General features: G+C 47.0%; 1 protein-coding gene across 4 annotated transcripts; it reads left to right on the top strand.

The window, feature by feature from the left end:
• The first annotated feature begins 1,093 nt into the window (after positions 1–1,093).
• On the top strand, positions 1,094–17,543 carry CBX7 (chromobox 7). 4 transcript variants are annotated; one of them, XM_054082705.1, is made up of 7 exons: positions 1,094–1,278; positions 3,094–3,137; positions 7,100–7,165; positions 7,683–7,749; positions 8,369–8,708; positions 10,773–10,904; positions 11,074–17,543. In XM_054082705.1, the coding sequence occupies exons 1-7, from the start codon at positions 1,210–1,212 to the stop codon at positions 11,094–11,096; spliced, it is 741 nt and encodes a 246-aa protein (XP_053938680.1). In that variant the 5' UTR covers positions 1,094–1,209; the 3' UTR covers positions 11,097–17,543. The 4 variants fall into 4 exon arrangements, with proteins under 4 accessions (XP_053938680.1, XP_053938670.1, XP_053938699.1 ...); XM_054082695.1 differs by having other exon boundaries at positions 10,770–10,904; XM_054082724.1 differs by having other exon boundaries at positions 1,095–1,278; positions 10,773–17,543.
• Positions 17,544–19,825: the final 2,282 nt, after the last annotated feature.

Here is a 19,825-nt window from a genome sequence, read left to right as displayed (position 1 = left end):
TCACTGACAGGGGATGACAGAAGAGGGCAAGGGAAGCTGGGTGCCAGCTGCGGGCACTGTTTTTTCGTGGGGTGTTGGACGTTGACATCCTTTTCTATGAGGAAAGTGGGGTGCCAGTGGGATCCTGGCTCCCTGAGAGGGGAGGACAGACGAGAAGGCTGGGTGCCTGCTACAGGGCTGAGGCAGAATGGATGCAGCTCTTCATGAAATGTTGGACATCGACATCCCCTTCCATGGGAAAAGCAGGGTGCAAATGGGATCCTGCTTCCTGGAGAGGGGAGGACAGGAGAGGAGAAGAGAGGCTGAGTGTCAGCTGTGGGCAGTGGTTTCTCATGGAATTCTACGAGGAAAGCAGGTTGCAAGCAAGAACCTGGCTTCTGGAGAGGGAAGGACGGTGCAGTGCCAGCAGTGGGGGCACTGACATCCCTTTTCCATGAGGAAAGTGGGGTGCCAGTGGGATCCCAGCTCCCTGAGAGGGGAGGGTGGGAGAAGAGGCTGGGTGCCTGCTACGGGGCTGAGGTGGAGCAGCTGCGGTTCTTCGTGGGATGTTCGACACTGACAGCCCTCTCCATGAGGAAACGGGGTGCCAGTTGGAGCCTGGCTGTCTGAGAGGAGAAGACAGGAGGGGAGAAGGGAGGCTGGGTGCCATCTGCGGGCAGTGGTTTCTCATGGGTGTTGGACACCAGCATCCCTTCGCATGAGGAAAGCGGGGTGCAAGTGGGACCCCGGCTGTCTGAGAGAAGACAGGAGACGGGAAGGGTGGCTGAGTGCCAGCTGCAGACAGTGGTTCCTCATGGGGTGTTGGACACCGACATCCCTTTCCATGAGGAAAGCAGCGTGCCAGTGGGACCCTTAGATCCCTGAGGGGAGAAGACAGGAGGAGAGGGGAAGGAAGGCTGGGTGCCAGCTGCGGGCAGTGGTTCCTCATGGGCTGTTGCACACCAACATCCCTTTCCACTTGGAAGCGTGTCCCTGGCTCCCTGAGAGGGTGGCTGAGGCGGGGAGGGGGCGATGCTGCAGCGGGGGGCGCTGATGCTGGGGGTGTTGGGGGTTGTTTGTTCCCCGGGCGGCGGCCCCGCCTCCGGCTGGCGGAAAACGTTGCGCAGGTTCTATAAAGCGGGGAGGGGCGAGGGCGGCGGGTAACGGGGCCGCCACCATCCAGCGCCACCATCCACAGCGGGGACAGCCTCGCCACCGCCCTCCCCCTGCATGGAGCTGTCGGCCATCGGCGAGCAGGTGTTCGCGGTGGAGAGCATCCGCAAGAAGCGTGTGCGGAAGGTGGGTGACACAGGCGCACACGGTGACAGCCTCCCCCCTGCTCCCCCCCCCCAGCTCCTCCTGCCCCGCAAACCCCGGGGGGGGGTGTGGGGGACGCGCGTGTTGGTGGGAATTGGCTCACGTGGAGCTGGCTGGATGCTTCGGGGGTCCCCGCGGGTGGGGTTTTAGGGGTGGCTGGTGTGGTTGCTTGAGGGGCTTCAGCGTCTTGCAGAATCGGTGGAGGTGGGACGTGGGTGATGTTTGGCCCAGGTAGAGCTGCGAGGGAATTCCACGGTGAGGGAAGGGGGTGGGTTTGTGCTTAGATCCCTTCCTGCTCGTTCCCTGCTGCAGACTGGGAAGAAGGATAATAATTTCAAAGTTCCTCATCATCCCTTTCAGTAAAACTATATGTTGACACTTGTTCAGCTGTTTTGCCTGACTTTTGATGCTTTATAATAGTGATAGGATGAGGGGCACCGGGTATAAACTGGAGAGGGGCAGGTTTAGACTAGGCATAAGGAAGAATTTCCACACTATGAGGGTGGTGAGGCACTGGCACAGGTTGCCCAGGGAAGTTGTGGATGCTCCATCCCTGGAGGTGTTCAGGGCCGGGTTGGATGGGCCTTAGGCAGCCTGATCCAGTGGGAGGTGTCCTTGCCTATTGCAGGGGGTTTGGAACAGGATCATCCTTAAGGTCCCTTCCATCCAAACTATTCTATGATTCCATTAACAGTAAAACGGTTATAATATGAAGTGCTTTTCTTACATACCGCTATGACACTAGGACTCTGGAGGGGGTGTGGATGAAAACCAGAAAACTAAGCAAAATAATTCTGACTCAGGAGAGGGTTTGGAAGGCGCTGGGTTAGTGACTCAGTTTCCCCAGCTGTGAACACGCTCTCCAGCCCCATGGGGTATTACGAGGTTTAACCCATAAGCATGCAGCATGTAGAGATCCTCCAGTATAAAGTTCTCATAGGGCAGTGTTTCAAACATTTGGAAGCTGATGAGCCCCCCATGAGGAAGCCTGGCTCAAGTACCTGAGTGCTTTGCTTGCTGCGCTGCTCTGTAAAGGTATCTGCAGCTGCAGTAGTGGTGGCACTTGGACAGGTGGTCATGCTGCATACATAAAGGCCTCTGCCATACTTTGGGAAGCGTTTTACAAACCCCTCAGTGTAATAGTCAAGATTTTAATAGTTGTGCACATTGCTCATAGAGCCCTCGAACATGGTTTCCAATCACTACAGTTGTTATTCTTTTTAAATCTTGCACTGAGAGTGAAAAAATAAAAGGATAACTCTGTGAGCTGCTGTTTGCCTGGGCTGAAAGATTAAGTGATTGTGATGGATGGAATAGTGTTTGAGTAAAGCGTGTAGCAACTGCAAGGGAGCATGCCAAAGAGATGCTTCATAGGTTCTGAAATATTGTATTTCTTCTCTCTGCTTAAAAATTTCCTCTGACACTTGCCTCTGGCGTACATCTCCCTCTTGCGTTTATGCGTACTGACTTCTTGTAGGATTGCCTGTAAATGCAGGAAAGCTTGCATTCTTGTTCTCCGGTTGGGTTTTGGGGTTCTGCCTGCTAGTCTTCTGCAAAGGTAGGATCCCAAGCTGATGGTGGTTCAAGCATGCTTAAATACCCCTATGTGCCCATTTTCTGGGGGAAAAGGTATAGCAAGTATATTCAATGAGGAAGTAGCTTTGTTTTGAAAATAAAGTGATGGGAAATGAGGTTTTCAGTTGCAGAGTTTAGTCCTGTTGATTGGTGCATCTCGTGCTGTAGCCCACATTCGGTTGTAGAATTCACCTGTTTTCTTCTTATTTTTTCTGCCCTTAGGGTAAAGTAGAATATCTGGTGAAGTGGAAAGGATGGCCCCCAAAGTAAGTTGTGCTTTACTTGTCTTTTACTCTTGTTCTTTAATATTTGGTAATAGCTTACAGTATACCTCTGCAACTGAGCATCTCATTCTTAATGGGTAACCTTTTCTGCCTCATCCCAACAATGATAAACAAAAAGAACCACAAACCAAAACCAAGTCTATTTCCGGACTGGCAGCTGAGGGATACAACCCATGTGTCAATTTATTCTGACTGGGTTTTGCCACCACTGAAATATTCCATTGAGATGCTTTCTAGATACAAATGTTTTTAAATTCATTATGAGTTCAACAGAAAACCCTGATTCTTCTGAACTTGGAGTGGCTACTGCTCTTCTGAGTCAGCACCAAGAGGGCCCCACTTTATTTTTAGGGCTACATGCAGTCTTTTAAAATAGAAAACAAGTTAGTGGTGTTATCGTGTTGTCCTACTGTTTCCTCTCTGCAATTCACCAACAGAAAGGGGCGATGTTTCAGATTTATTGATTGCAGCCAAATGCAGTTGATCTTTGTCCTTTGAAAATTGCCGCCATGCCTTTGTTTCCTTGTCAAAAGCCTGTTGTTATTTTGAGTGCCTTTTATGCTTTCGCTTTGCTTGCTGTGTTGTAAAAAGGGGGAAAAAAAATAGCAGCATCGGTGTGCACTGTTTACACATACTTCCCTTGGTAAAACACAGCTGCCTCTGAAGAAGAGTGATTGCTCTGTACCTAAACAGTCGATAAAATGCTTTGAGGTTAAAAGGACTTGGTAACTGGAGATTATTGCGTTGTTTGCTAGCAGCCTAGCTAGCTGGCCAACCCAAACTGGGGCCTGTCTTTGCTTTTCTCTTTGTAACTGTGTGTACATACCCAATGTGCGTGGGTATGACCGCATCACAAGTGCAGTTGCACTGAATGTTGCTAAGCAAAGGGGACTGCTTTTACTGGTTCATTCTTGCAGCTGGAAAGCAGGGCCCACTAGGATGTGATCCTCACAGATTTTACCTGCTATCCAGGAAGCTAAAATGTGTTCTGCGTGCCTAATCCTCCTACTTCTAGGGCATGTGTGAATATTAGTGGCTTCCCCTCACTGGTCGTGGTGGTGAGAGAGGGTGACTTTGTACTTGACCAGAAGTTCTAATGTCGAAGTGTTACCTTGTGCACTTGAGTATCGTTTGCCGCATGGTGTTGGTCAGTTCTTGGACTGCTTCAGCCTCCTAAGTAGCCAAACCTAATTCAGTTGCTGGTAGAGATTGGGAAGTGTATTCATAGTCTGTGAGGCACCATCATGTTTGTGCCAGAATGCTGATGTTTATCTCATTCTCCTCTCAACAAATGCATTGAGTCCTTTGCTTGTAAAGTTACTTGCCAAGAAGGTGGGCAGAGGCATGGCATAATGTTTCCTTGGACAGAGCAGCCCTATTTCCTGCTGCTGCCTATCCTTGACCTGGGCTTTGTAACTCCAGGGGAGCCAGATACTCTCTTTAGGGAATTAAAAGCACGGCCTTCTGCCCAGGGAGCAAGGGGATGTCAGTGTTCCCTCCTTTTGATGCTGTGACATGTCCAAACACCTTCCCTCTTCCTTCAAACTCTGACTCTGAAGAGCACTGATTTTTTTTTTCTCTTCCTCCCCTCCATTTTAACTGTTCAGTGCTTTGAGCATTGAAGACACTTTCATCCTGCTAGCAGTCTCTATTCCTTGTTTCTAAACATACAAATGCCTGTGATGGCATGCAGCACCACAAGCTTTTTGCTTCCAGTAAATTCATTTCCTCATCCCATGTCATTTCTCTTCATTTCCTTCCCCAACCTTGTCACATTTCTCTTTGTAATCTCTGTACCAGTTATCCCATCATACCCATTGGAGGCTTCATGGAAAAGAATAAGGATAGTAGTTTGCTGCTTTCCCATGCAATCGATATTTTGCTGGGTTTTTTTTTTCCTTTTTAATGACAATTTCTTGTTAATATCTTGCATCTCAGATTGCTGGATTGTCCTGCTGAAGTCAGGGAATGGAGGAGTTACAATCTGATTCTAGCTACAAGCTTGTTTACGACTTGTGTTGGATTTAAGAGGGGAGGGGGAAGAGGAGGAGTAGAAGGCGGGGAAGGAAGATCATATGATCTGTGTTTTCCAGAGTGCCTGTTCTCTGCAGTTCTGCTGCAGCCTGTGCTGTGTGTACCCCTATATATAGCTCTGTGTGCGTGTGCGCGGCAAACTGAACCATGTTGGTTTTTTTTTACATGCAGTGTTTTGCCACTGCAGCGAAGCCAGAAACTGAGCTGCAGAGAAAAAGGCAACACCCACCAGCTTTTTTTGAAAAGCAAATCCCCTTTCGCCTCCTGCCCATGAAAAGCAATCCAGTGTCTTTTTTCCCCTTTGTGTTATTATTTTTCTTAAATTTGTAGAATGAGTGCCAGAATCCCTGCAGCTGGGAGGAAACATTCCTCTGTTCAAACAGCATCTTGGCTTTGACTGCTCACAGTCAGGTTGCTGCAGGAGGCTTGAGCAAAGGAGGAAGGGAGGGATTAGCTGGTTATGAAGGCGTTTGTTCTTAACTCTCTGATGTACAGTGCTCCTTGGGATGTCTGCATTTCATATTTTTGTTTCTCCCTTTTGTAAAAGAATGGTACTTTCATTTCTGTAATCATTCTCCAGGAATGCTTCTGTATTTCAGTGCCTTTCTTGTGTTTAATGGAGAGATGAAAGAGAAAAGCATTCCCAAACCACCTCCCCTGTGTACATATATGCATGTATCATGTGCCCTAGTATAGCCTGCGCTTCATCCAGAAACATAAACAGCCCAAAATGCTTTTCTGCTGTTTAAAGGCACTGATACAAATGCACCCTTGCCCACCTGCATGTGATTCCTCTCTGGTCCTTCTCCCCAGGGGCTGGGAGAGACTCTGCCGCCAGGCCCTGGACCCTGCATTCCAGGAAAATTGATGTTCTGACGCAGCAGGGTTTCAGTCTTGCTTTCTTGGGTTTGAGTTTGTGTGGTAGAGGCATGCCTCTTACATGCCCTTTTCTGGGCAGATAGCAAACCTGCCACAAGGACCACTTTGTGATCCTTTCACCTTCTGGAGTGGGAGGTTTTGGCTGTTTCTCCCCAGTATTAAGTGCTGCTGTGCTTTTTGGGAACTGGGTTTGGCACTGCTTCCTGAGTGGGTTTGGCCCATTCCTGAGCATCTGACTCCCACAACAGCTATCTGGCAATTGAGGAGGGAGATGGGGCGGTGAGTGACACTGTTCATAGGCTGCTTGTAGAGCATCAGGCTTTTTTTGAGCTGCCTCAGTAGCCCTGACCACAAAGTGGATGGGTTCCTCCTGCAGTGGTACAGAAATACTGATGACCTCTGCTAAATAGAAATAACCTGCAGGGGGAGTCGAGCCAGAGCAGGAAGAGTTGGAAAGCCATCAGCTTGCCTCAGGGCCCAGCATGTTTATTTGAATGGCATCAGTGAAGAAAAATTATACTCTTCTTAAATGAATAGTTTTGGCTCCAGTGATTAGAGGTAATTAATAATGCAGGTGAGAAAGCATACTTACTCTTTGAGCACTCTAATTTAAGAGAGACCTATTTTTCAGAAAGCTGTATCAGATCACCTCTTATTGTTCCATGGGGATTGTTGAATTTGAGGGAGTGCTGCAGGTGGGCCCTGTTTAGGCATTGACATAAAATCAGCTTGCAAGTGTCTGCACAGGCTTTGCAAACAGCGTGGAAGGGGCCCTGGGAAGGAAAGCTGTCTATGTTCTGCAAAGAGCTGCTTGATGCTTGACCGTGCCTGTTTTAGGAAGGGGAGGTGGTGTCTGCGGGAAGTTGGGGAGGGAATGGCTGGGATTCCTCAGAGCTCTTGCAATGTTGTGGCAGGCCCCATCGACCCTTGTAAAGACAGCATCCAGGGCTTCAGTGTACTGGTAGCAGGCCTGCAGAGAGAATGTTTCATTAAAGTATTGTTTACTTTATATTCCTTATGTTTTTCTTCAGATACAGCACGTGGGAGCCAGAGGATCATATCTTGGACCCTCGCCTGGTAGTGGCTTATGAAGAAAAGTAAGGGAGCCTCTTCTTTCTCTCCCTGGACACAGGAAAAGGAAATGGCATCTTTATTTTGTAATGTGCATGAAGTACCCCTGTTGTCCCTACGTCAAACAAAGATGAAATGTATAGCAATGAGTCCTGCTTGATCTCTGTACCCTCCGGCTGGCAGAGGTGGACAAGACAGGGTTAAAGCAGCCTTGATTTGCACTGATTGGGAAATGAGGCCAAGAATGCGGTATCACTGAACAAAAGAGCAACCAGTCTCAGGTTTTAATCAGGTCCAGGACTGGACTAGAGTCATGCAGGATGATAAATTTCTCTAACCCATCCTTGATCAGCTGAGTCGGAGAAATTCCCTTACTGCAAGGCTTTCATTTCTACAAGAAGCAATTCTAGGATGTTTTCCAAGCCCACACTGGTCACCATTGGGTTTTAGTGAAGGAAAACAGGAAGCTGTGCTGTGAAAGGTAGAAGTCCTGACTAGATTTTGTAGTATTTAGTACTCAGTTTGATTTGTGTTTTTTCACAGGGAAGAGAGAGACCGTGCATCAGGCTACAGGAAAAGAGGTCCCAAACCAAAGCGTCTCCTACTGCAGGTAGCCTCTTGCTCTTCTCTATGTTTCTAATTTGTTAGCTGCTGTGCTGCTCCTCTGCTCTCGAGGAGGTGGAAATGGTTTGCTGTTGTGTGGACAAAATTGGAGGTAACAAGCTAACACAACTACCTGAAGTCAGTGGGTAGGCAGATGGTTTAAGCTGTTAGCTGAACAACCAGCTAACTAGTGTTTAAAAAACCAAACCAAACAAAAAAAGAAAAACAACCAAACCAGCAACAGCTCTTGCTTTCTGGATTGGGATTTTAAAAACTTTGGGCTTGAGTGGCTGCAGGCTACCTGGTTTGTATGCTCTTTTAATTTCATGCTGGGCTTAGATTTTCCAGTATGTTAAAGGTAGGCATTGGTTGGAAGCAGAGTCAAGCACGCTTTGACTGTTGCCATGCAAAGCAGCGAATCCTAGGAAGCACCTGTTAGGAAGAGCTTAGATGGCAGTTGAAGAGGTGAAAGAAACAGTGTTGTAGAACCAGCACAACCTGTGCTAGGTCATCTAGATGCTCAGGGACTGAACAAAGAATAGTTTCCTGCCTCCCAGGTGGGACCACTGACCACTCTGACCCCAGAGATTTCCACTCTGACCCTTGCTGCATTGATGTCTTGGCAGCGGCTGTATGGCATGGACTTGAGGAGTGCCCACAAGGGAAAGGAGAAGCTCTGTTTCTCTCTTGCGCGGCGGTTTGGAGGAGGAGATAGTAGCCTACCAGGGGCCAAGCCAGGGCAGGCAGAGTTCTCAGAGAAGACTGGGGGAACAGTCCTGCCATTCTCTCTCCGGAAGCAACGCAAAAACCAGAAGTACCTGCGGCTGTCAAGGAAGAAGTTCCCCCGCATGGCGAGCCTGGAGAGTCGAAACTGCAGGCATGAGTTCTTCTTGAATGATGCAGTGGGGCTGGAGGCCAGACAGGGCACTGAGGACTGGGAGGCCATGCAGGACACCAGCAAAGAAGGTAAGGCCAGACATCCCTTGGCTGTGAAGTTCTGGGGCATGAAAAGGATGCTCTGCATGCTTCCAGCTTGTTTGTGTCATCCTGGGATTGTGGTTTAGGTCAAGTCCTCAGAGCAGCTCTCTCTGGCTCACACTGTGGTCCTTGCCTGCAAGTTCCTGTAGTGTGTGAATGAATAGCACAGATTAATCTGCTTTTTTTGATGCCGTTGTTCTCTTTGGTGTTACATCAGTGGTGTCTCACCCAGAGCTAGAAAACAACGCAGAAGATACTGGAGATTACTCCCCTCTTCTAGTTTATTCCCAGCAAAGGTGACATGCAGGTGTGACAGTGATGAACTTTGCCTCTGTCCACGTACCTGCATGTGTTCAGCCTGCTGCTCTGCTAAAAGCAGCTTGACTGGCAGTGGACAAGCTTGGACACCAGCACTCCTCTCACAGGGCTGCTCTGAGGACCATACAGGAATGCCACTAGGAACACATAATGCATTCCTCTGCCCACCACTTCCCTTTCCTCTCCGCACCTCACATTCTCTAAAGTCTCTCCCTATAGAGCTATGTGAGAAGGGGATGAGGGAGATTAAGTGAGAATGGTAACTCCTCCTGACCCCACTGAGTAGGCAGCCTGATTGTAGGCACAGGAGATGTCCAAGCACATGTGGCATTTTGGGGAGGGATACTGGCATCTTGTGCAGGAGGGCTGTGGGTTGTGCATATTGCTCCGAGTTACCAGGGAAACACTATCCCTGCATTATTGGAGCTTCTGAAGGCGTAACTTTCCTGAGGAGTGGAAAACCAGGGCTTGTGCTGCTTGCTGGTACTCCTTGCTGTACCAAGGAGTAGCTGTTAGCCAGGCTGAGTTAAGCAGGATTTTGGAGAGGGGGCTGTGCTCTGGGAATCGACACTGTCACCTTCTTTTTGAGAGGAACTCGAACAGCACCCAAAATCCAGGGAGGCAGCAGTGGGGTAGCAGAGAGGAACCTGTTGTTGCATCCTGGCAATGGGCAAATGTGGGGGTATGTTTCGCACTAAAAGCTCTCTCCTCTAAAGCACCTGGGGATAAGAAGAGTGAATGTCACTAGAGAAAAGTTTTTGTTCTCCCCTTGACACATGGCCTACATGGAATTCTTGTTGTTAGAGGAGATTGGATTATTTCTGAGGTGAAAGTAGGCATCCTAGGTATTTGAGACAGATGCCAGGAAATACACTCTTAAGGGGCCTTTGTTCTTTGCCCAGTTGGAACAACAAAGTCTATAGTACAGGTATAGTGACAGGGAAAGGATATGTTTTCTTTCCTCTCCGTGTGTTTTTGTGGCTGTCACTGGAGGTTTGGAGGAAGCGAGGCTTTGGGTGGCAGAGGGAGTGATGATTATTCTTACAGTAAGAAAGGGCAGGGATGTTTGGTTTTTTTGTATGGAGCTGTTTGGGGGGGGGGGGGGGAAAGGGGGATAATGAGGAAGGGAGAGCTGCCTCTCCATAAAGCAGTATCGATGGATCGTTGATGGACCCAGGCTGCGTTTCAGTTGCTGTACAAGGCAGACCCTCCATTTTGGGTCCCTTTGTCTCCCATAGGAGTATTTGAAGAGTGTGTGTAAGGGTTTGAGTTTTTGGCTTTTCAGCAGGGTAGGACATTTACAAGCAGGTTAGTTACACCTGAGTGAATGTGCTGTGCTGACACAGAGCCAGATTAGGGCCTGAGACAGGGCAAGAGGTATCAGGGAATTGTGGATGGTTATATGAGCTGGGTGGTGTTACAAGGTCTTTTGGCCTCTGTGTAGGCTGCTCTGATTCTGCCATGTCTGGAAAACCCTGCTACACTTTCCTTTTCCCATTATATCCTGCAGTGATCCTCCATTTTCCCTTAGCCTCTGAGGGGAGGGCTTGCCCATGCTCTTTCTTGCCTTGTACGTGCAGACTCAGTACAGGCTGATTTCACTCGCTGTTTGTACGAAAGGAGGCCACTTTTTCATCCTTCTCTTCCGTCTCTTCTTCCTCCTTCCTTCTCCCTCACCCTCTCTTTGTCTGCCTCTCACTAACTTGATCTTATCTGCCTCTCCTTCTGCAGCAGATGTGGATGGCAGTCTCCCTTGGATTCCCACTGTGCCCCCCAGCGAAGTGACAGTGACAGACATCACGGCAAACTCCATTACCGTCACTTTCAGAGAAGCACAAGTGGCTGAGGGCTTCTTCCGAGATCGAAGTGCGCAGTTCTGAATCTCTGTTTTCAGTGCTCCCCAAAACCAGTGCTTTTAGGGTGGGACTAGGGAAGGGTTATTTTACCCCTTAAGAAAAAAATCCAAAATGTCTCCTCTTGAAATGTTTACAGAAACCTTAATTTTTTTTCTCTCTTCTCCTTTTTCCCCTTTCAGATATGCAAAAAAGGGCAGTGTAGGGGGTGTGTGTTTGTCATTGCTTTGTCCATCTGAAAAACTGACAGCCCTTTCCCTGGCAAAGACTCCCCTCCTAGATGTGAAAGCAGCAAGCTGAACAATTCGCCTTTTATCCTGTTAAGTGGCGGCAGCTGCATTTGTGGGGAAAGGGCATGTGGAGGTGAAAAGAGAGCTGGATCCCCAGCCTGACGTCTTGTTCTGCAATTGATATCCCTTGGATAAAGATAATTCTCTGTGCGTTGCTATTCCCACCTTCGTCCTCCCTCTGTTCCTGCAGCAGTGAGAGGTGATGGATCCTACCTGTGTAGATAACTCCAGCCTGTTCAGGCTTTCTCGCCAGTGCTGTTTTCCCTGTGGCCTGCTGTCAGGACTTCAGAACCATATTTGCCTGTTTGTGGTAAGTGAATCTTTGCAGCATGGATCCATGTAGACAGAAGTTTCTCCCTATGATTTTTGATCATGCGGAAAGACTGAAATGCATCTCTGAAATCTAGATTGGTGACGTAAATTCAATCTGCCCTCATTAAAAGCTCTGAAACCCAGCACAGTCGAGAAATACCATTCTGTATATGCTAAACAAGATTTTCAGGCTTGTCTCTGCTGTGTGAAGAATGCTTTATGGAAAGTGGGGTGTTCTTATCCTTTGCCAAATTCAGTATTAATAACAAATGCTGAATCTGTGGCAGTAACTTGGTTGAAAACTGACTCCTCTCGTCTGGGAGAAGGGGCTAATAGGACAACTGAAGCATTGCCTGGCACTGCAAAGACATCTAAGATACTGGCAGAGGACCAGGACACAGGAATTGGACAGAACTGAGCTAGAAATGGACCTTGATTAGCATCAAATTCCATTCCTAGATTCTGTTGAGAGATCCAAGGTAAACAGCCTGTGGGGAAGGCATATATTAGATTTGAGGAGGGGAAAAAAAAATGATTAATTCTTAGCAATGAGAGTTCTTGGATTGTACTGCCCAAGTAATTTTCTTCTGTGATTCCAGTCTCCTCACAGTATCTGTGATCCTCTACTACTTTACTGATGGGAACTTCCCCTCGGAAGGCTTAAAACTCTTTGCCAAGGAAAGAGGTCTGCATTTCAATAGACCCTGCCTGATCTTGCACTTAAAAATGCCTTGTGCTGGACTGCCTGTGACACTTTGAGGTTTTTGAAGAATTGCTGTATTTTGAGTTGGTAGTTTAGCATAGCATCTGTTCTTGCATACATGCATGTTCTCTTCCAATTTTTCAAAAGCAAACTTTATTTAAATAATAACTTAAATTTTAAATCTAGATCTTTTCCTATGGAAAGCAAGAAAAGTAAGTTAGACTTTAAGGTGGGAACTGCAGGACAGAGTGCTGCAGGGTAGCATTGGCTACTGGCATGATTACTGTCCTTATATCCTTTGTTTCCTCTCCCCACCCCACCTGAAGCATCTCCCGTCTGCTGTGTTTATTTTAAATGAAGTGAGGAGCCTTCTGAGCTCTGACGTAAAGATACGTGTAGAAATCCTCAACGTATTCTTTTGAAGGGCTTGGCTGCTGGCCTGCAGAATTTGGGACTTCTGGGGCTTCTGGTCCTCCGAACATCTACTTTTTGCCGAGTGTTTGGATTGCCCCTACATTTTTTGTTAAAAGCGGGTTTTACCTCAGATAGGATATGGCATCGCAGTGTGGACTTGGGATTTCCCCTTCCATTTCAGAGCTCTTTGAGCAGGCCTGTCTTCCACTGTGTCACAGCAGTTTCAGGACTGCTATTAAGATCCTGAACATCTGGATTAACCTTTTGTCTCCCAAAGAAGTGACATGGGAGTTTTATTATGGAGAGATCTGAGAAGGTGAGAAGTGGAAGCTTGGAGGGGAAAATATGAAGCGGGAGGAAGTGTGTGAAAGAAGCTTGCAATAGCTCAGAGGAGCAAATTGATGAGTTAAGCATACAGGCTCAGGATGTTTGTTGTATGTCGGTGTCCAGAGCAAGGTTTTTGAGTCTGGAATTGCACCGTGTAAACAGGATCATCATCCGTTGCAGGATGTGAGGGCACACAGCGTTGTCATCATCACCCTTGCAAAGACCCACACACCCCCTCACTCGACATCTGCCAGATGTGCTGCATACCTGCATCTCTCTTTTGTTGCGCACCACATGGCCCCCTCTTGTGGGTTGTAGGAGGACAGGTAGTTATGGTTGCAGAAGCATAATATTTTAGTTTATTTTTCCAAAAGTCTGGAACTCCAGCTCATCCTGCTAAATCTTCATGGCATTTATAAGATCTGGTTTCTTTATTCTGAGATACCTTTGTCCTGTCTTCATCTCAATATACAAATACACCAAAAAAGCTTGCTATTTACTAAGGTTCCCAGCTTTAGCTGACATTGGTAGTAATACCAGTCCTGCAGCAGGAAAGAGCTTGTCCTAATAAACTGGATTTCCATCCTCAGCTTTCCTGTCCACTCACCAGCTGAGACTTCTCAATGTTTTGTTTTGGCATTTTGCTCTAAACATCTTATCCTCCTCTTGCAGTGCAGTTTTCAAAGATGTCTGCTGGTCTTTCAGAGAGGATCCACCCACAGCTTCATATCTTAATCAATTTTTCAATCAGGCTAGCTTGTGTTCTGCTGGTGACTAATAATCTCACTACACAAGCATTCAACAAAGTACCTGGCTGCCATGGTGCTTTCTGTAGAGGTCGATGAGGAGTTAACCCTTATCAGGTTAAGATGCAACAAGTTGTATGTGTGTGGGTTTGGTTTCTGTGTGCAAGGAGGAGTTTGTGGTAGGAAACCAAGCGTTACTATGTTCGAGTGGGCTTTTTTTTGACATTCATGAATTCTTGCTTATCATAAAGATCTTTTTGAGAAGATTTTTTTCTCTTGGTCTTCTTAAAATGTGGCTCAGTTCCATATTGTCTGGTGACATATCATTGTAAACTTCCTTGGTAGATCTGGTCTTCAGGGACTTTAAAATTAACATTATTTCACTTCTGCAGGTGTAGAGATAGGGGAGGGAGGCATTACTTCTGATGGCAAGAGAGGTTGTCTGTGTTTGTCTCTTCTCCCCAGTACCTTCTATCTGGACGTTCACCCCAAAATCTAAATATTGAATTGGAACCTCTTGGGCTAACATATCATGAAAATCAGATGCTATGCTTGGAGCTTCATTTAAGCATTCCATTTGATTAGAGAAGCCAGAATAGCATCCAGCTGAATCTGAGTTTAATAATTCTATTTGAAGCATAAGCCGAGAATAGAAATGGGCTAACTCTCCCATACCTCGTTTGGCTCCATGGCTGTAAACAAGAAAAACAAACTTCAACCAGTAGAGATCACTGAACTATATGCAAGGAACAAACTTCTCAAATAAGAACTGTTCTAACAGTCATTCTTAGAACTGTTTTTCCCTGTGAGAATTTACCAGCTGTGTTAGGGGGACAGAAGTTTTTATTTCATAGATCTTCTCACAGTGAACTCACTGTATATATGACAGAACTGAGGGGCTTTGTGAGATTGGAAAACCTTTATTATCAGCACTGTGTTTATAAAAAAAAAAAAAAAAAAAAGAGGGAAGGACTGCCTGTGTTCCTGGATGGTTATATCCTAGATGTTATTGCTGTGATACATAAGTGACGCCTTGGAACAGCGAGTTTTAACACGTAAATAGTGGCATTAAATAGCCTCGTAAGCTCCTGCATGCTCCTTATTGTCTCGCATTTGCTTGGGGGCCCTTCTGCTTGTGAAATCAGACCAAGGTGGTTGGGTTTTTTTCTTTTTCAAGCAAGGCCAAGATATTATTGTGAGAATGCCCCAAAGCAGTTCCATTTGCCAAAGTAAGCCCAGATTTGTTACTGAATTGACCCTTGCTTATGTTGGAGCCTCAGACAGAAAGAAGCTTATTGAGAAATGAGTGGCTTTTTTTGTTGTTGTTAGTGTTGTGAAACTGTCCAGAAATTGTTCTTCTGGTGTTTTGTGACTGGATGTACAAAATTGTTTGTTCACCTCACAGGGGGCCCTTGGCCCCAGTGCTGTTTCCTGCCGTATGCCAGCTAGTGCTGTTTGATGGTTTCACTGGAATAGAGGACAGAGGCCTCACACAGGTCAAAAAATAGGCAGGTTAGCTCATGCAGGACCCTTGGTGGTAGCCACAACAGAGGTCAGGGTGCAGAAGACGGCAGCAAGGGCTGTCAGCCACATCCATGTGTTTGAGCAAAGCTAAATCTACCACCACCTCTGCACCCCTTCCTCTCCTCTCAAGCTTTAAGTTTGTGCTTTCTGAAGTAGGGAAAGTGCGAAAAGCTGCTTTTCTAAAGCTAATTGGTATCTACCCATCTTCTGTTCCTCCCTTGCTTACCTGCAGCCTAGGAAGAAGAGGGAATGTACATTCTACATGGGAATGTACAGCATTGGCATATACAGGTAAAGGGAACAGTGGTTTTGCCATGCTTGTGCAAAACAGTTTTCCCCAAGGGCATAGTAAACTTGTTTTGAGACAATAGCTTGTGATCAAGAGACCATGTTGTCCTCTGCCTGCTGAACTTACTGTCCTCGCAGAGGAAGACTGAATCTTCTGGGTGTCGAACCACTTGCATTCCACCCAAGCAACCGGTCGGGATGGGAAGGCCTACAAAACAGCCCCAGGACAATTGAAAGAGAAACAATCAATTAAAATTGAATTCAAACCCTGCAAATCTTTTCCTTTAACAAGCATTTCCTGGAGTGATGACCCCTTTTTCTCTTCCACTTCTCTTTCCCTTGCACTCTTAATTTTTTCAAGTGCAGTAGCTTAGCAGGGAGCAAGCAGGTGGGAGATGATCCCTAGTTAACAGGGAGTTGTAGAGAGGAGCAGAGCTCATGGGAGTAGGTAATGGCTGATAGCTGGGAAATGGATTGCTACCAAGTTTGGATGGGGTAGAAGCTTTGCTGCTAAGATTGTTTCCATCTGCTGTGGGCCGCTTGGCAAAGAGGTTAGGGGTTCTTGTCTGAGAGTGTCCATCAGACTTTGGAAGGGGAAGCTCATAAGACCATTAGGGACCCCTGTCACAGCATATCTTGTTACTGGGGTAGCATAGTTTTGACTGGGAGGGGGATTTTGGAGGAAGAGGAGATGAAGAGATTTTTTTATTATTATTATTATTGTTATTATTATTTAACCAGAAAATGTAGTGTCAGCACAAAGAAGCTTTTTGCAAATCTGTCAGAATGTTAAACAGCTTTTTTTTTTTTTTTTTTTGCTTTTAAATCTGAAGTATGTTTTGAAGTACTTTGGAAACGCAAAGCACTAGGAGTGCTAAGCACTCCTTACTGTCTGCCTAAAAGTGGCATTCAAAAAGCAAAAGATGTATCTGTTTCAGGCCGCTGGCTGCTCCTTTTCTTTTTTCCAGAGCTGCCACCCAGCCCTTTGCCTCACTCCCATGGCTGAAGGGGAGTGTGCTCAACTGTGCCAAGTAAAGGAAGGCTCCCCAAGGGAGGAGAGGAGACTTGCAAAGTCCCTCGCTGGCCTTCAGGGTGCAAGCTGACTTCCTCCCTCTCCACCTCCTTTGTCTGAGGCAAGGGAAGAATTGAGTTTCAGTTTGAGTGGCCCTAGTCTGGAACTACGACCGCTGCTTCCAGCTCTGGAGACGTCTTTTTTATATAGAGAGTTTCTTGTCTGAAAAACTGCACCTTATTGGCTTAGTTGAGGAATGGGGACATATATGTCTTTCTGCAGGGAGTGGGGAGAGGAAGGGAGGGTGAACGAGGAGCTGTCTTCAGTAGCTGCTGGATTTTTCCAGAGACCGTTTGCTCACCTCATTTCCAACTGAACAGCAACAAAAGAACTAAAATAATTCCCGTGAAGCTTTTGTTTTACATATCTCTACAACCTTTCAAGCAGGCTAAGATGAGGGAATCTTTTCCTCACTTAGCAAGCTCTACAGCTGGGGGAACCCCAGTTCTCTTGGTGGGTTTTTTCCCCTCGATGTACACACATCATTTGGACTCTTTTGCACACTGACTCATCTGATTTGATTTGCTTCCTTTCTGTTGAGGGGGGAAGATGAGGGATGGAGTCAGGGGAGAGGGTCCCCGATTATGTTTGTTCTTGTCTCTTCAGTTGTTGCTGTTGTTCCTGTCAGCACGCTAGAGTATCTTGAGTCTTTGCACACAGAAAGCTTCCTTTGCACAGAATGAGCTTCTAGCTTTTGTACAGACTAATTGAATGTATTTCGGGGGGGTGGGGGGTGGAAATAGGGAGTAAACCAATTCCAAACAAACCAATCGGAGTATAATGCCTTTTCTGAGCGAGTATGTGCTGTAAAAGGAGATTGTAATAGCGCAGGGAGGGCAGGCTCAAGGATAATTTGACACAAACTGTGGTTTTATTTTTGTACTGATAAGGATAAGAGACTGTACAGCATCTATTTATTTAGATGATTTATGTGGTAAATGTTGCAAACAAAATTATTAAAATATTAAATATGAGAACTAACATTTACCTAATGGTCTGTTTGTGTGGTCATTTACCTTCCTTTGCTTTAATTCTACAGCTGAATTCTTTTTCCGCCAGCCACTTCTATTGGTACAAACACGCAGTATGGCTAGAACAGGAATGGAAAATGTGTGTGTGAAAAAAGATCAGTAAAGAAGGATTGATGAAGAATGAAGCGTGCAAAAGGCTGTTTCTGACATTACTCATTACTTTGATTTGAGGAGGTTAGGCTTTTATTCATTTTTAACCCAGCTGGAAAGTAAGAGCTGGGTGGGGATGACCTGGGATGACTGGTCTTTGATGGGTTAGAATTTGAAGAGGAGAACGCTGATGGCAGGATGACTGCTACTCTGGATTTAGGGAGTTCTTGAGATTGTTGTGCAATGCTGTGGTGCCAGGACAGCACTTCCAGCACCGGCTGGAGGAGGGTGCTGCTGTGTTCCTTACCGTGTGTCTCATGGGAATAGGAAAATCTGAGGCAAGGCCTCACCGCACTGCACTGGCTCCCAGCAGGGAAGCCCACTCTCCTGCAAGCCAAAGTCTCCAATAGATTTGCCTTCAGGGCTTTCAAGTGCAGCAGTTCCTCAGTGGAGTTTGCCCCGATTCACTTCAACTTGGCAGGAGTTAGCTGAGGAGCTTGAATCCTGAGACTGCTGATACGCCATGGAGAGAATCCCACAGGTCATTTAGTCCGTATTGGTCTAAACATTGATTCCTCAAGGTGCATGCCTCTCCATCCTTTGTGTAGGGGGACATAAGCAATTATTCATGGTACCTCAGCAAGCAGATGATGCTGTCTGAGATGTCTCTGGATGTAACATGGGAGTAAGGCCTGCATCCGAACAGAGCTATGACATCAATCACAAAAACACACCGAGCAAAAGTAGAGGGGGCTGGGATGTGTTTCCCCAAGTCAGTCATGGCTCAAGGAAGCATGGTTAGCTCTTGCCTGCATTATGAAAGCATAGTCGGTGTGCTTGCCCTGAGCCAGGGAGGCTGGATTCCAGCGATGGCATCAGAGCAGGATTCTAGCCAGCCACTTAGGTTCTGGCAGCAGCTAGTGAGTCAGGTGAAGTTGGAAGAAACTGCAGTGCAGAGTTACAGGAAAGCCTACTCCAGAGATCGTTTCTTCCTACCCCTGCCAGTGCTGCAGAGGCTGGCTGGCACTAGAACCTCATGACGGCTTGTCCTTTTGCATGCATGTGTTGGTTGGATTAAAGGTTAATCTGGATAGGACTTATTCTTTTTTTTTTTTTTAATAATCTGTTGCCATGCTGCCCCTCTGATCCATGCAGGCAGCCAGCTTGCGTTGTGCAGCTCTCCTGACAGGATGCCTGAGAACAAGGGCACTCAGCCGCAGCTCACAACACGCCCCTGGGCCCCTGCTACAGTATGCAGCACCCAAAAGGGCAAACTGCACAGTCTGAGAGCTCAGCACTGTCTGAGAACTGTGGAATGAAATGGAGCGTGTGTGGCAAGCAATGGCAGGAAAACAGGCAGTTGCCTCCTCTCTGTTCAGTGTCGGTCACGTTCCCTGCTGTTGGTCCTTCTCTTCCCAGCATTTGGCTCACCAAGCAACTGCTTTTGAAGCAAGGATGCCAGAAACACAGGTGGCTGGGCCTGCTTTGGAAACTCATACGCAAGCTCCGAGGATATAGTAGTAACCCAGTGGTGTAGGCCCCGCATGAACCTCTCCAAGCCTTCTCCTCTCAAAAATAAAAAACATCAAAAACTTAGCTGGAGGGGCGGTGGTTCTGGCCATGCTGAGCCATCCATAACTGCTGCACGAGGTGGCATGTGGCCAGCTCTGAAGAGCCTGTCTTTGCTCTTCTGTGTTTCAGAGCTGCAGCTGGGAAATCTCACCACATTTTGACACAATGACCATAACACCAAGATTTGCTTAGAAGCCAATGGAGCATTTGCTTGAGGGGCTGGGGTGCACATGGCTGCATCAGCTCCCGGTGCAGGCAAGGGGATGACTGTTTCTTTACAGAGATCTGCCACTGCTGACAGCGATCTCCTTGGATCAAACAGCAACAGAGTTGGTTGATCAACCCTTGGAGTTGTTTTAATGGAGATAAGCACTGCTACTCCTGCCAGGTCATGGGCTTGCAAAAAATGAGCCTGGAGGTAACTACCAGCTTCAAGCAGGTGAGTTTCCCATTATCAAGTGCCATTTAAAAATAACAAAAGACATTCTTGTACCTCCGGCTCTCCCCCTGCACTCATGCACCCCTTGCCAGCAACTCTGGTGAGAAAGGTCTTGTTGCTGCCCTG

This window comes from Cuculus canorus, chromosome 1, assembly GCF_017976375.1.
Source record: "Cuculus canorus isolate bCucCan1 chromosome 1, bCucCan1.pri, whole genome shotgun sequence".
Lineage (NCBI taxonomy): Eukaryota > Metazoa > Chordata > Aves > Cuculiformes > Cuculidae > Cuculus > Cuculus canorus.
The sequence above is the reverse complement of the archived record's forward strand: the minus strand, read 5'-3'. Positions and strand labels throughout refer to the sequence as shown.

Coding starts and splice junctions, on each gene's coding strand:
- CBX7 (XM_054082695.1), top strand. CDS start 1,210: ATGGAGCTGTCGGCCATCGGCGAGCAGGTGTTCGCGGTGGAGAGCATC. Junction 1,279..3,093: donor GCAAGAAGCGTGTGCGGAAG/GTGGGTGACACA, acceptor TTCTGCCCTTAG/GGTAAAGTAGAATATCTGGT. Junction 3,138..7,099: donor TGGAAAGGATGGCCCCCAAA/GTAAGTTGTGCT, acceptor GTTTTTCTTCAG/ATACAGCACGTGGGAGCCAG.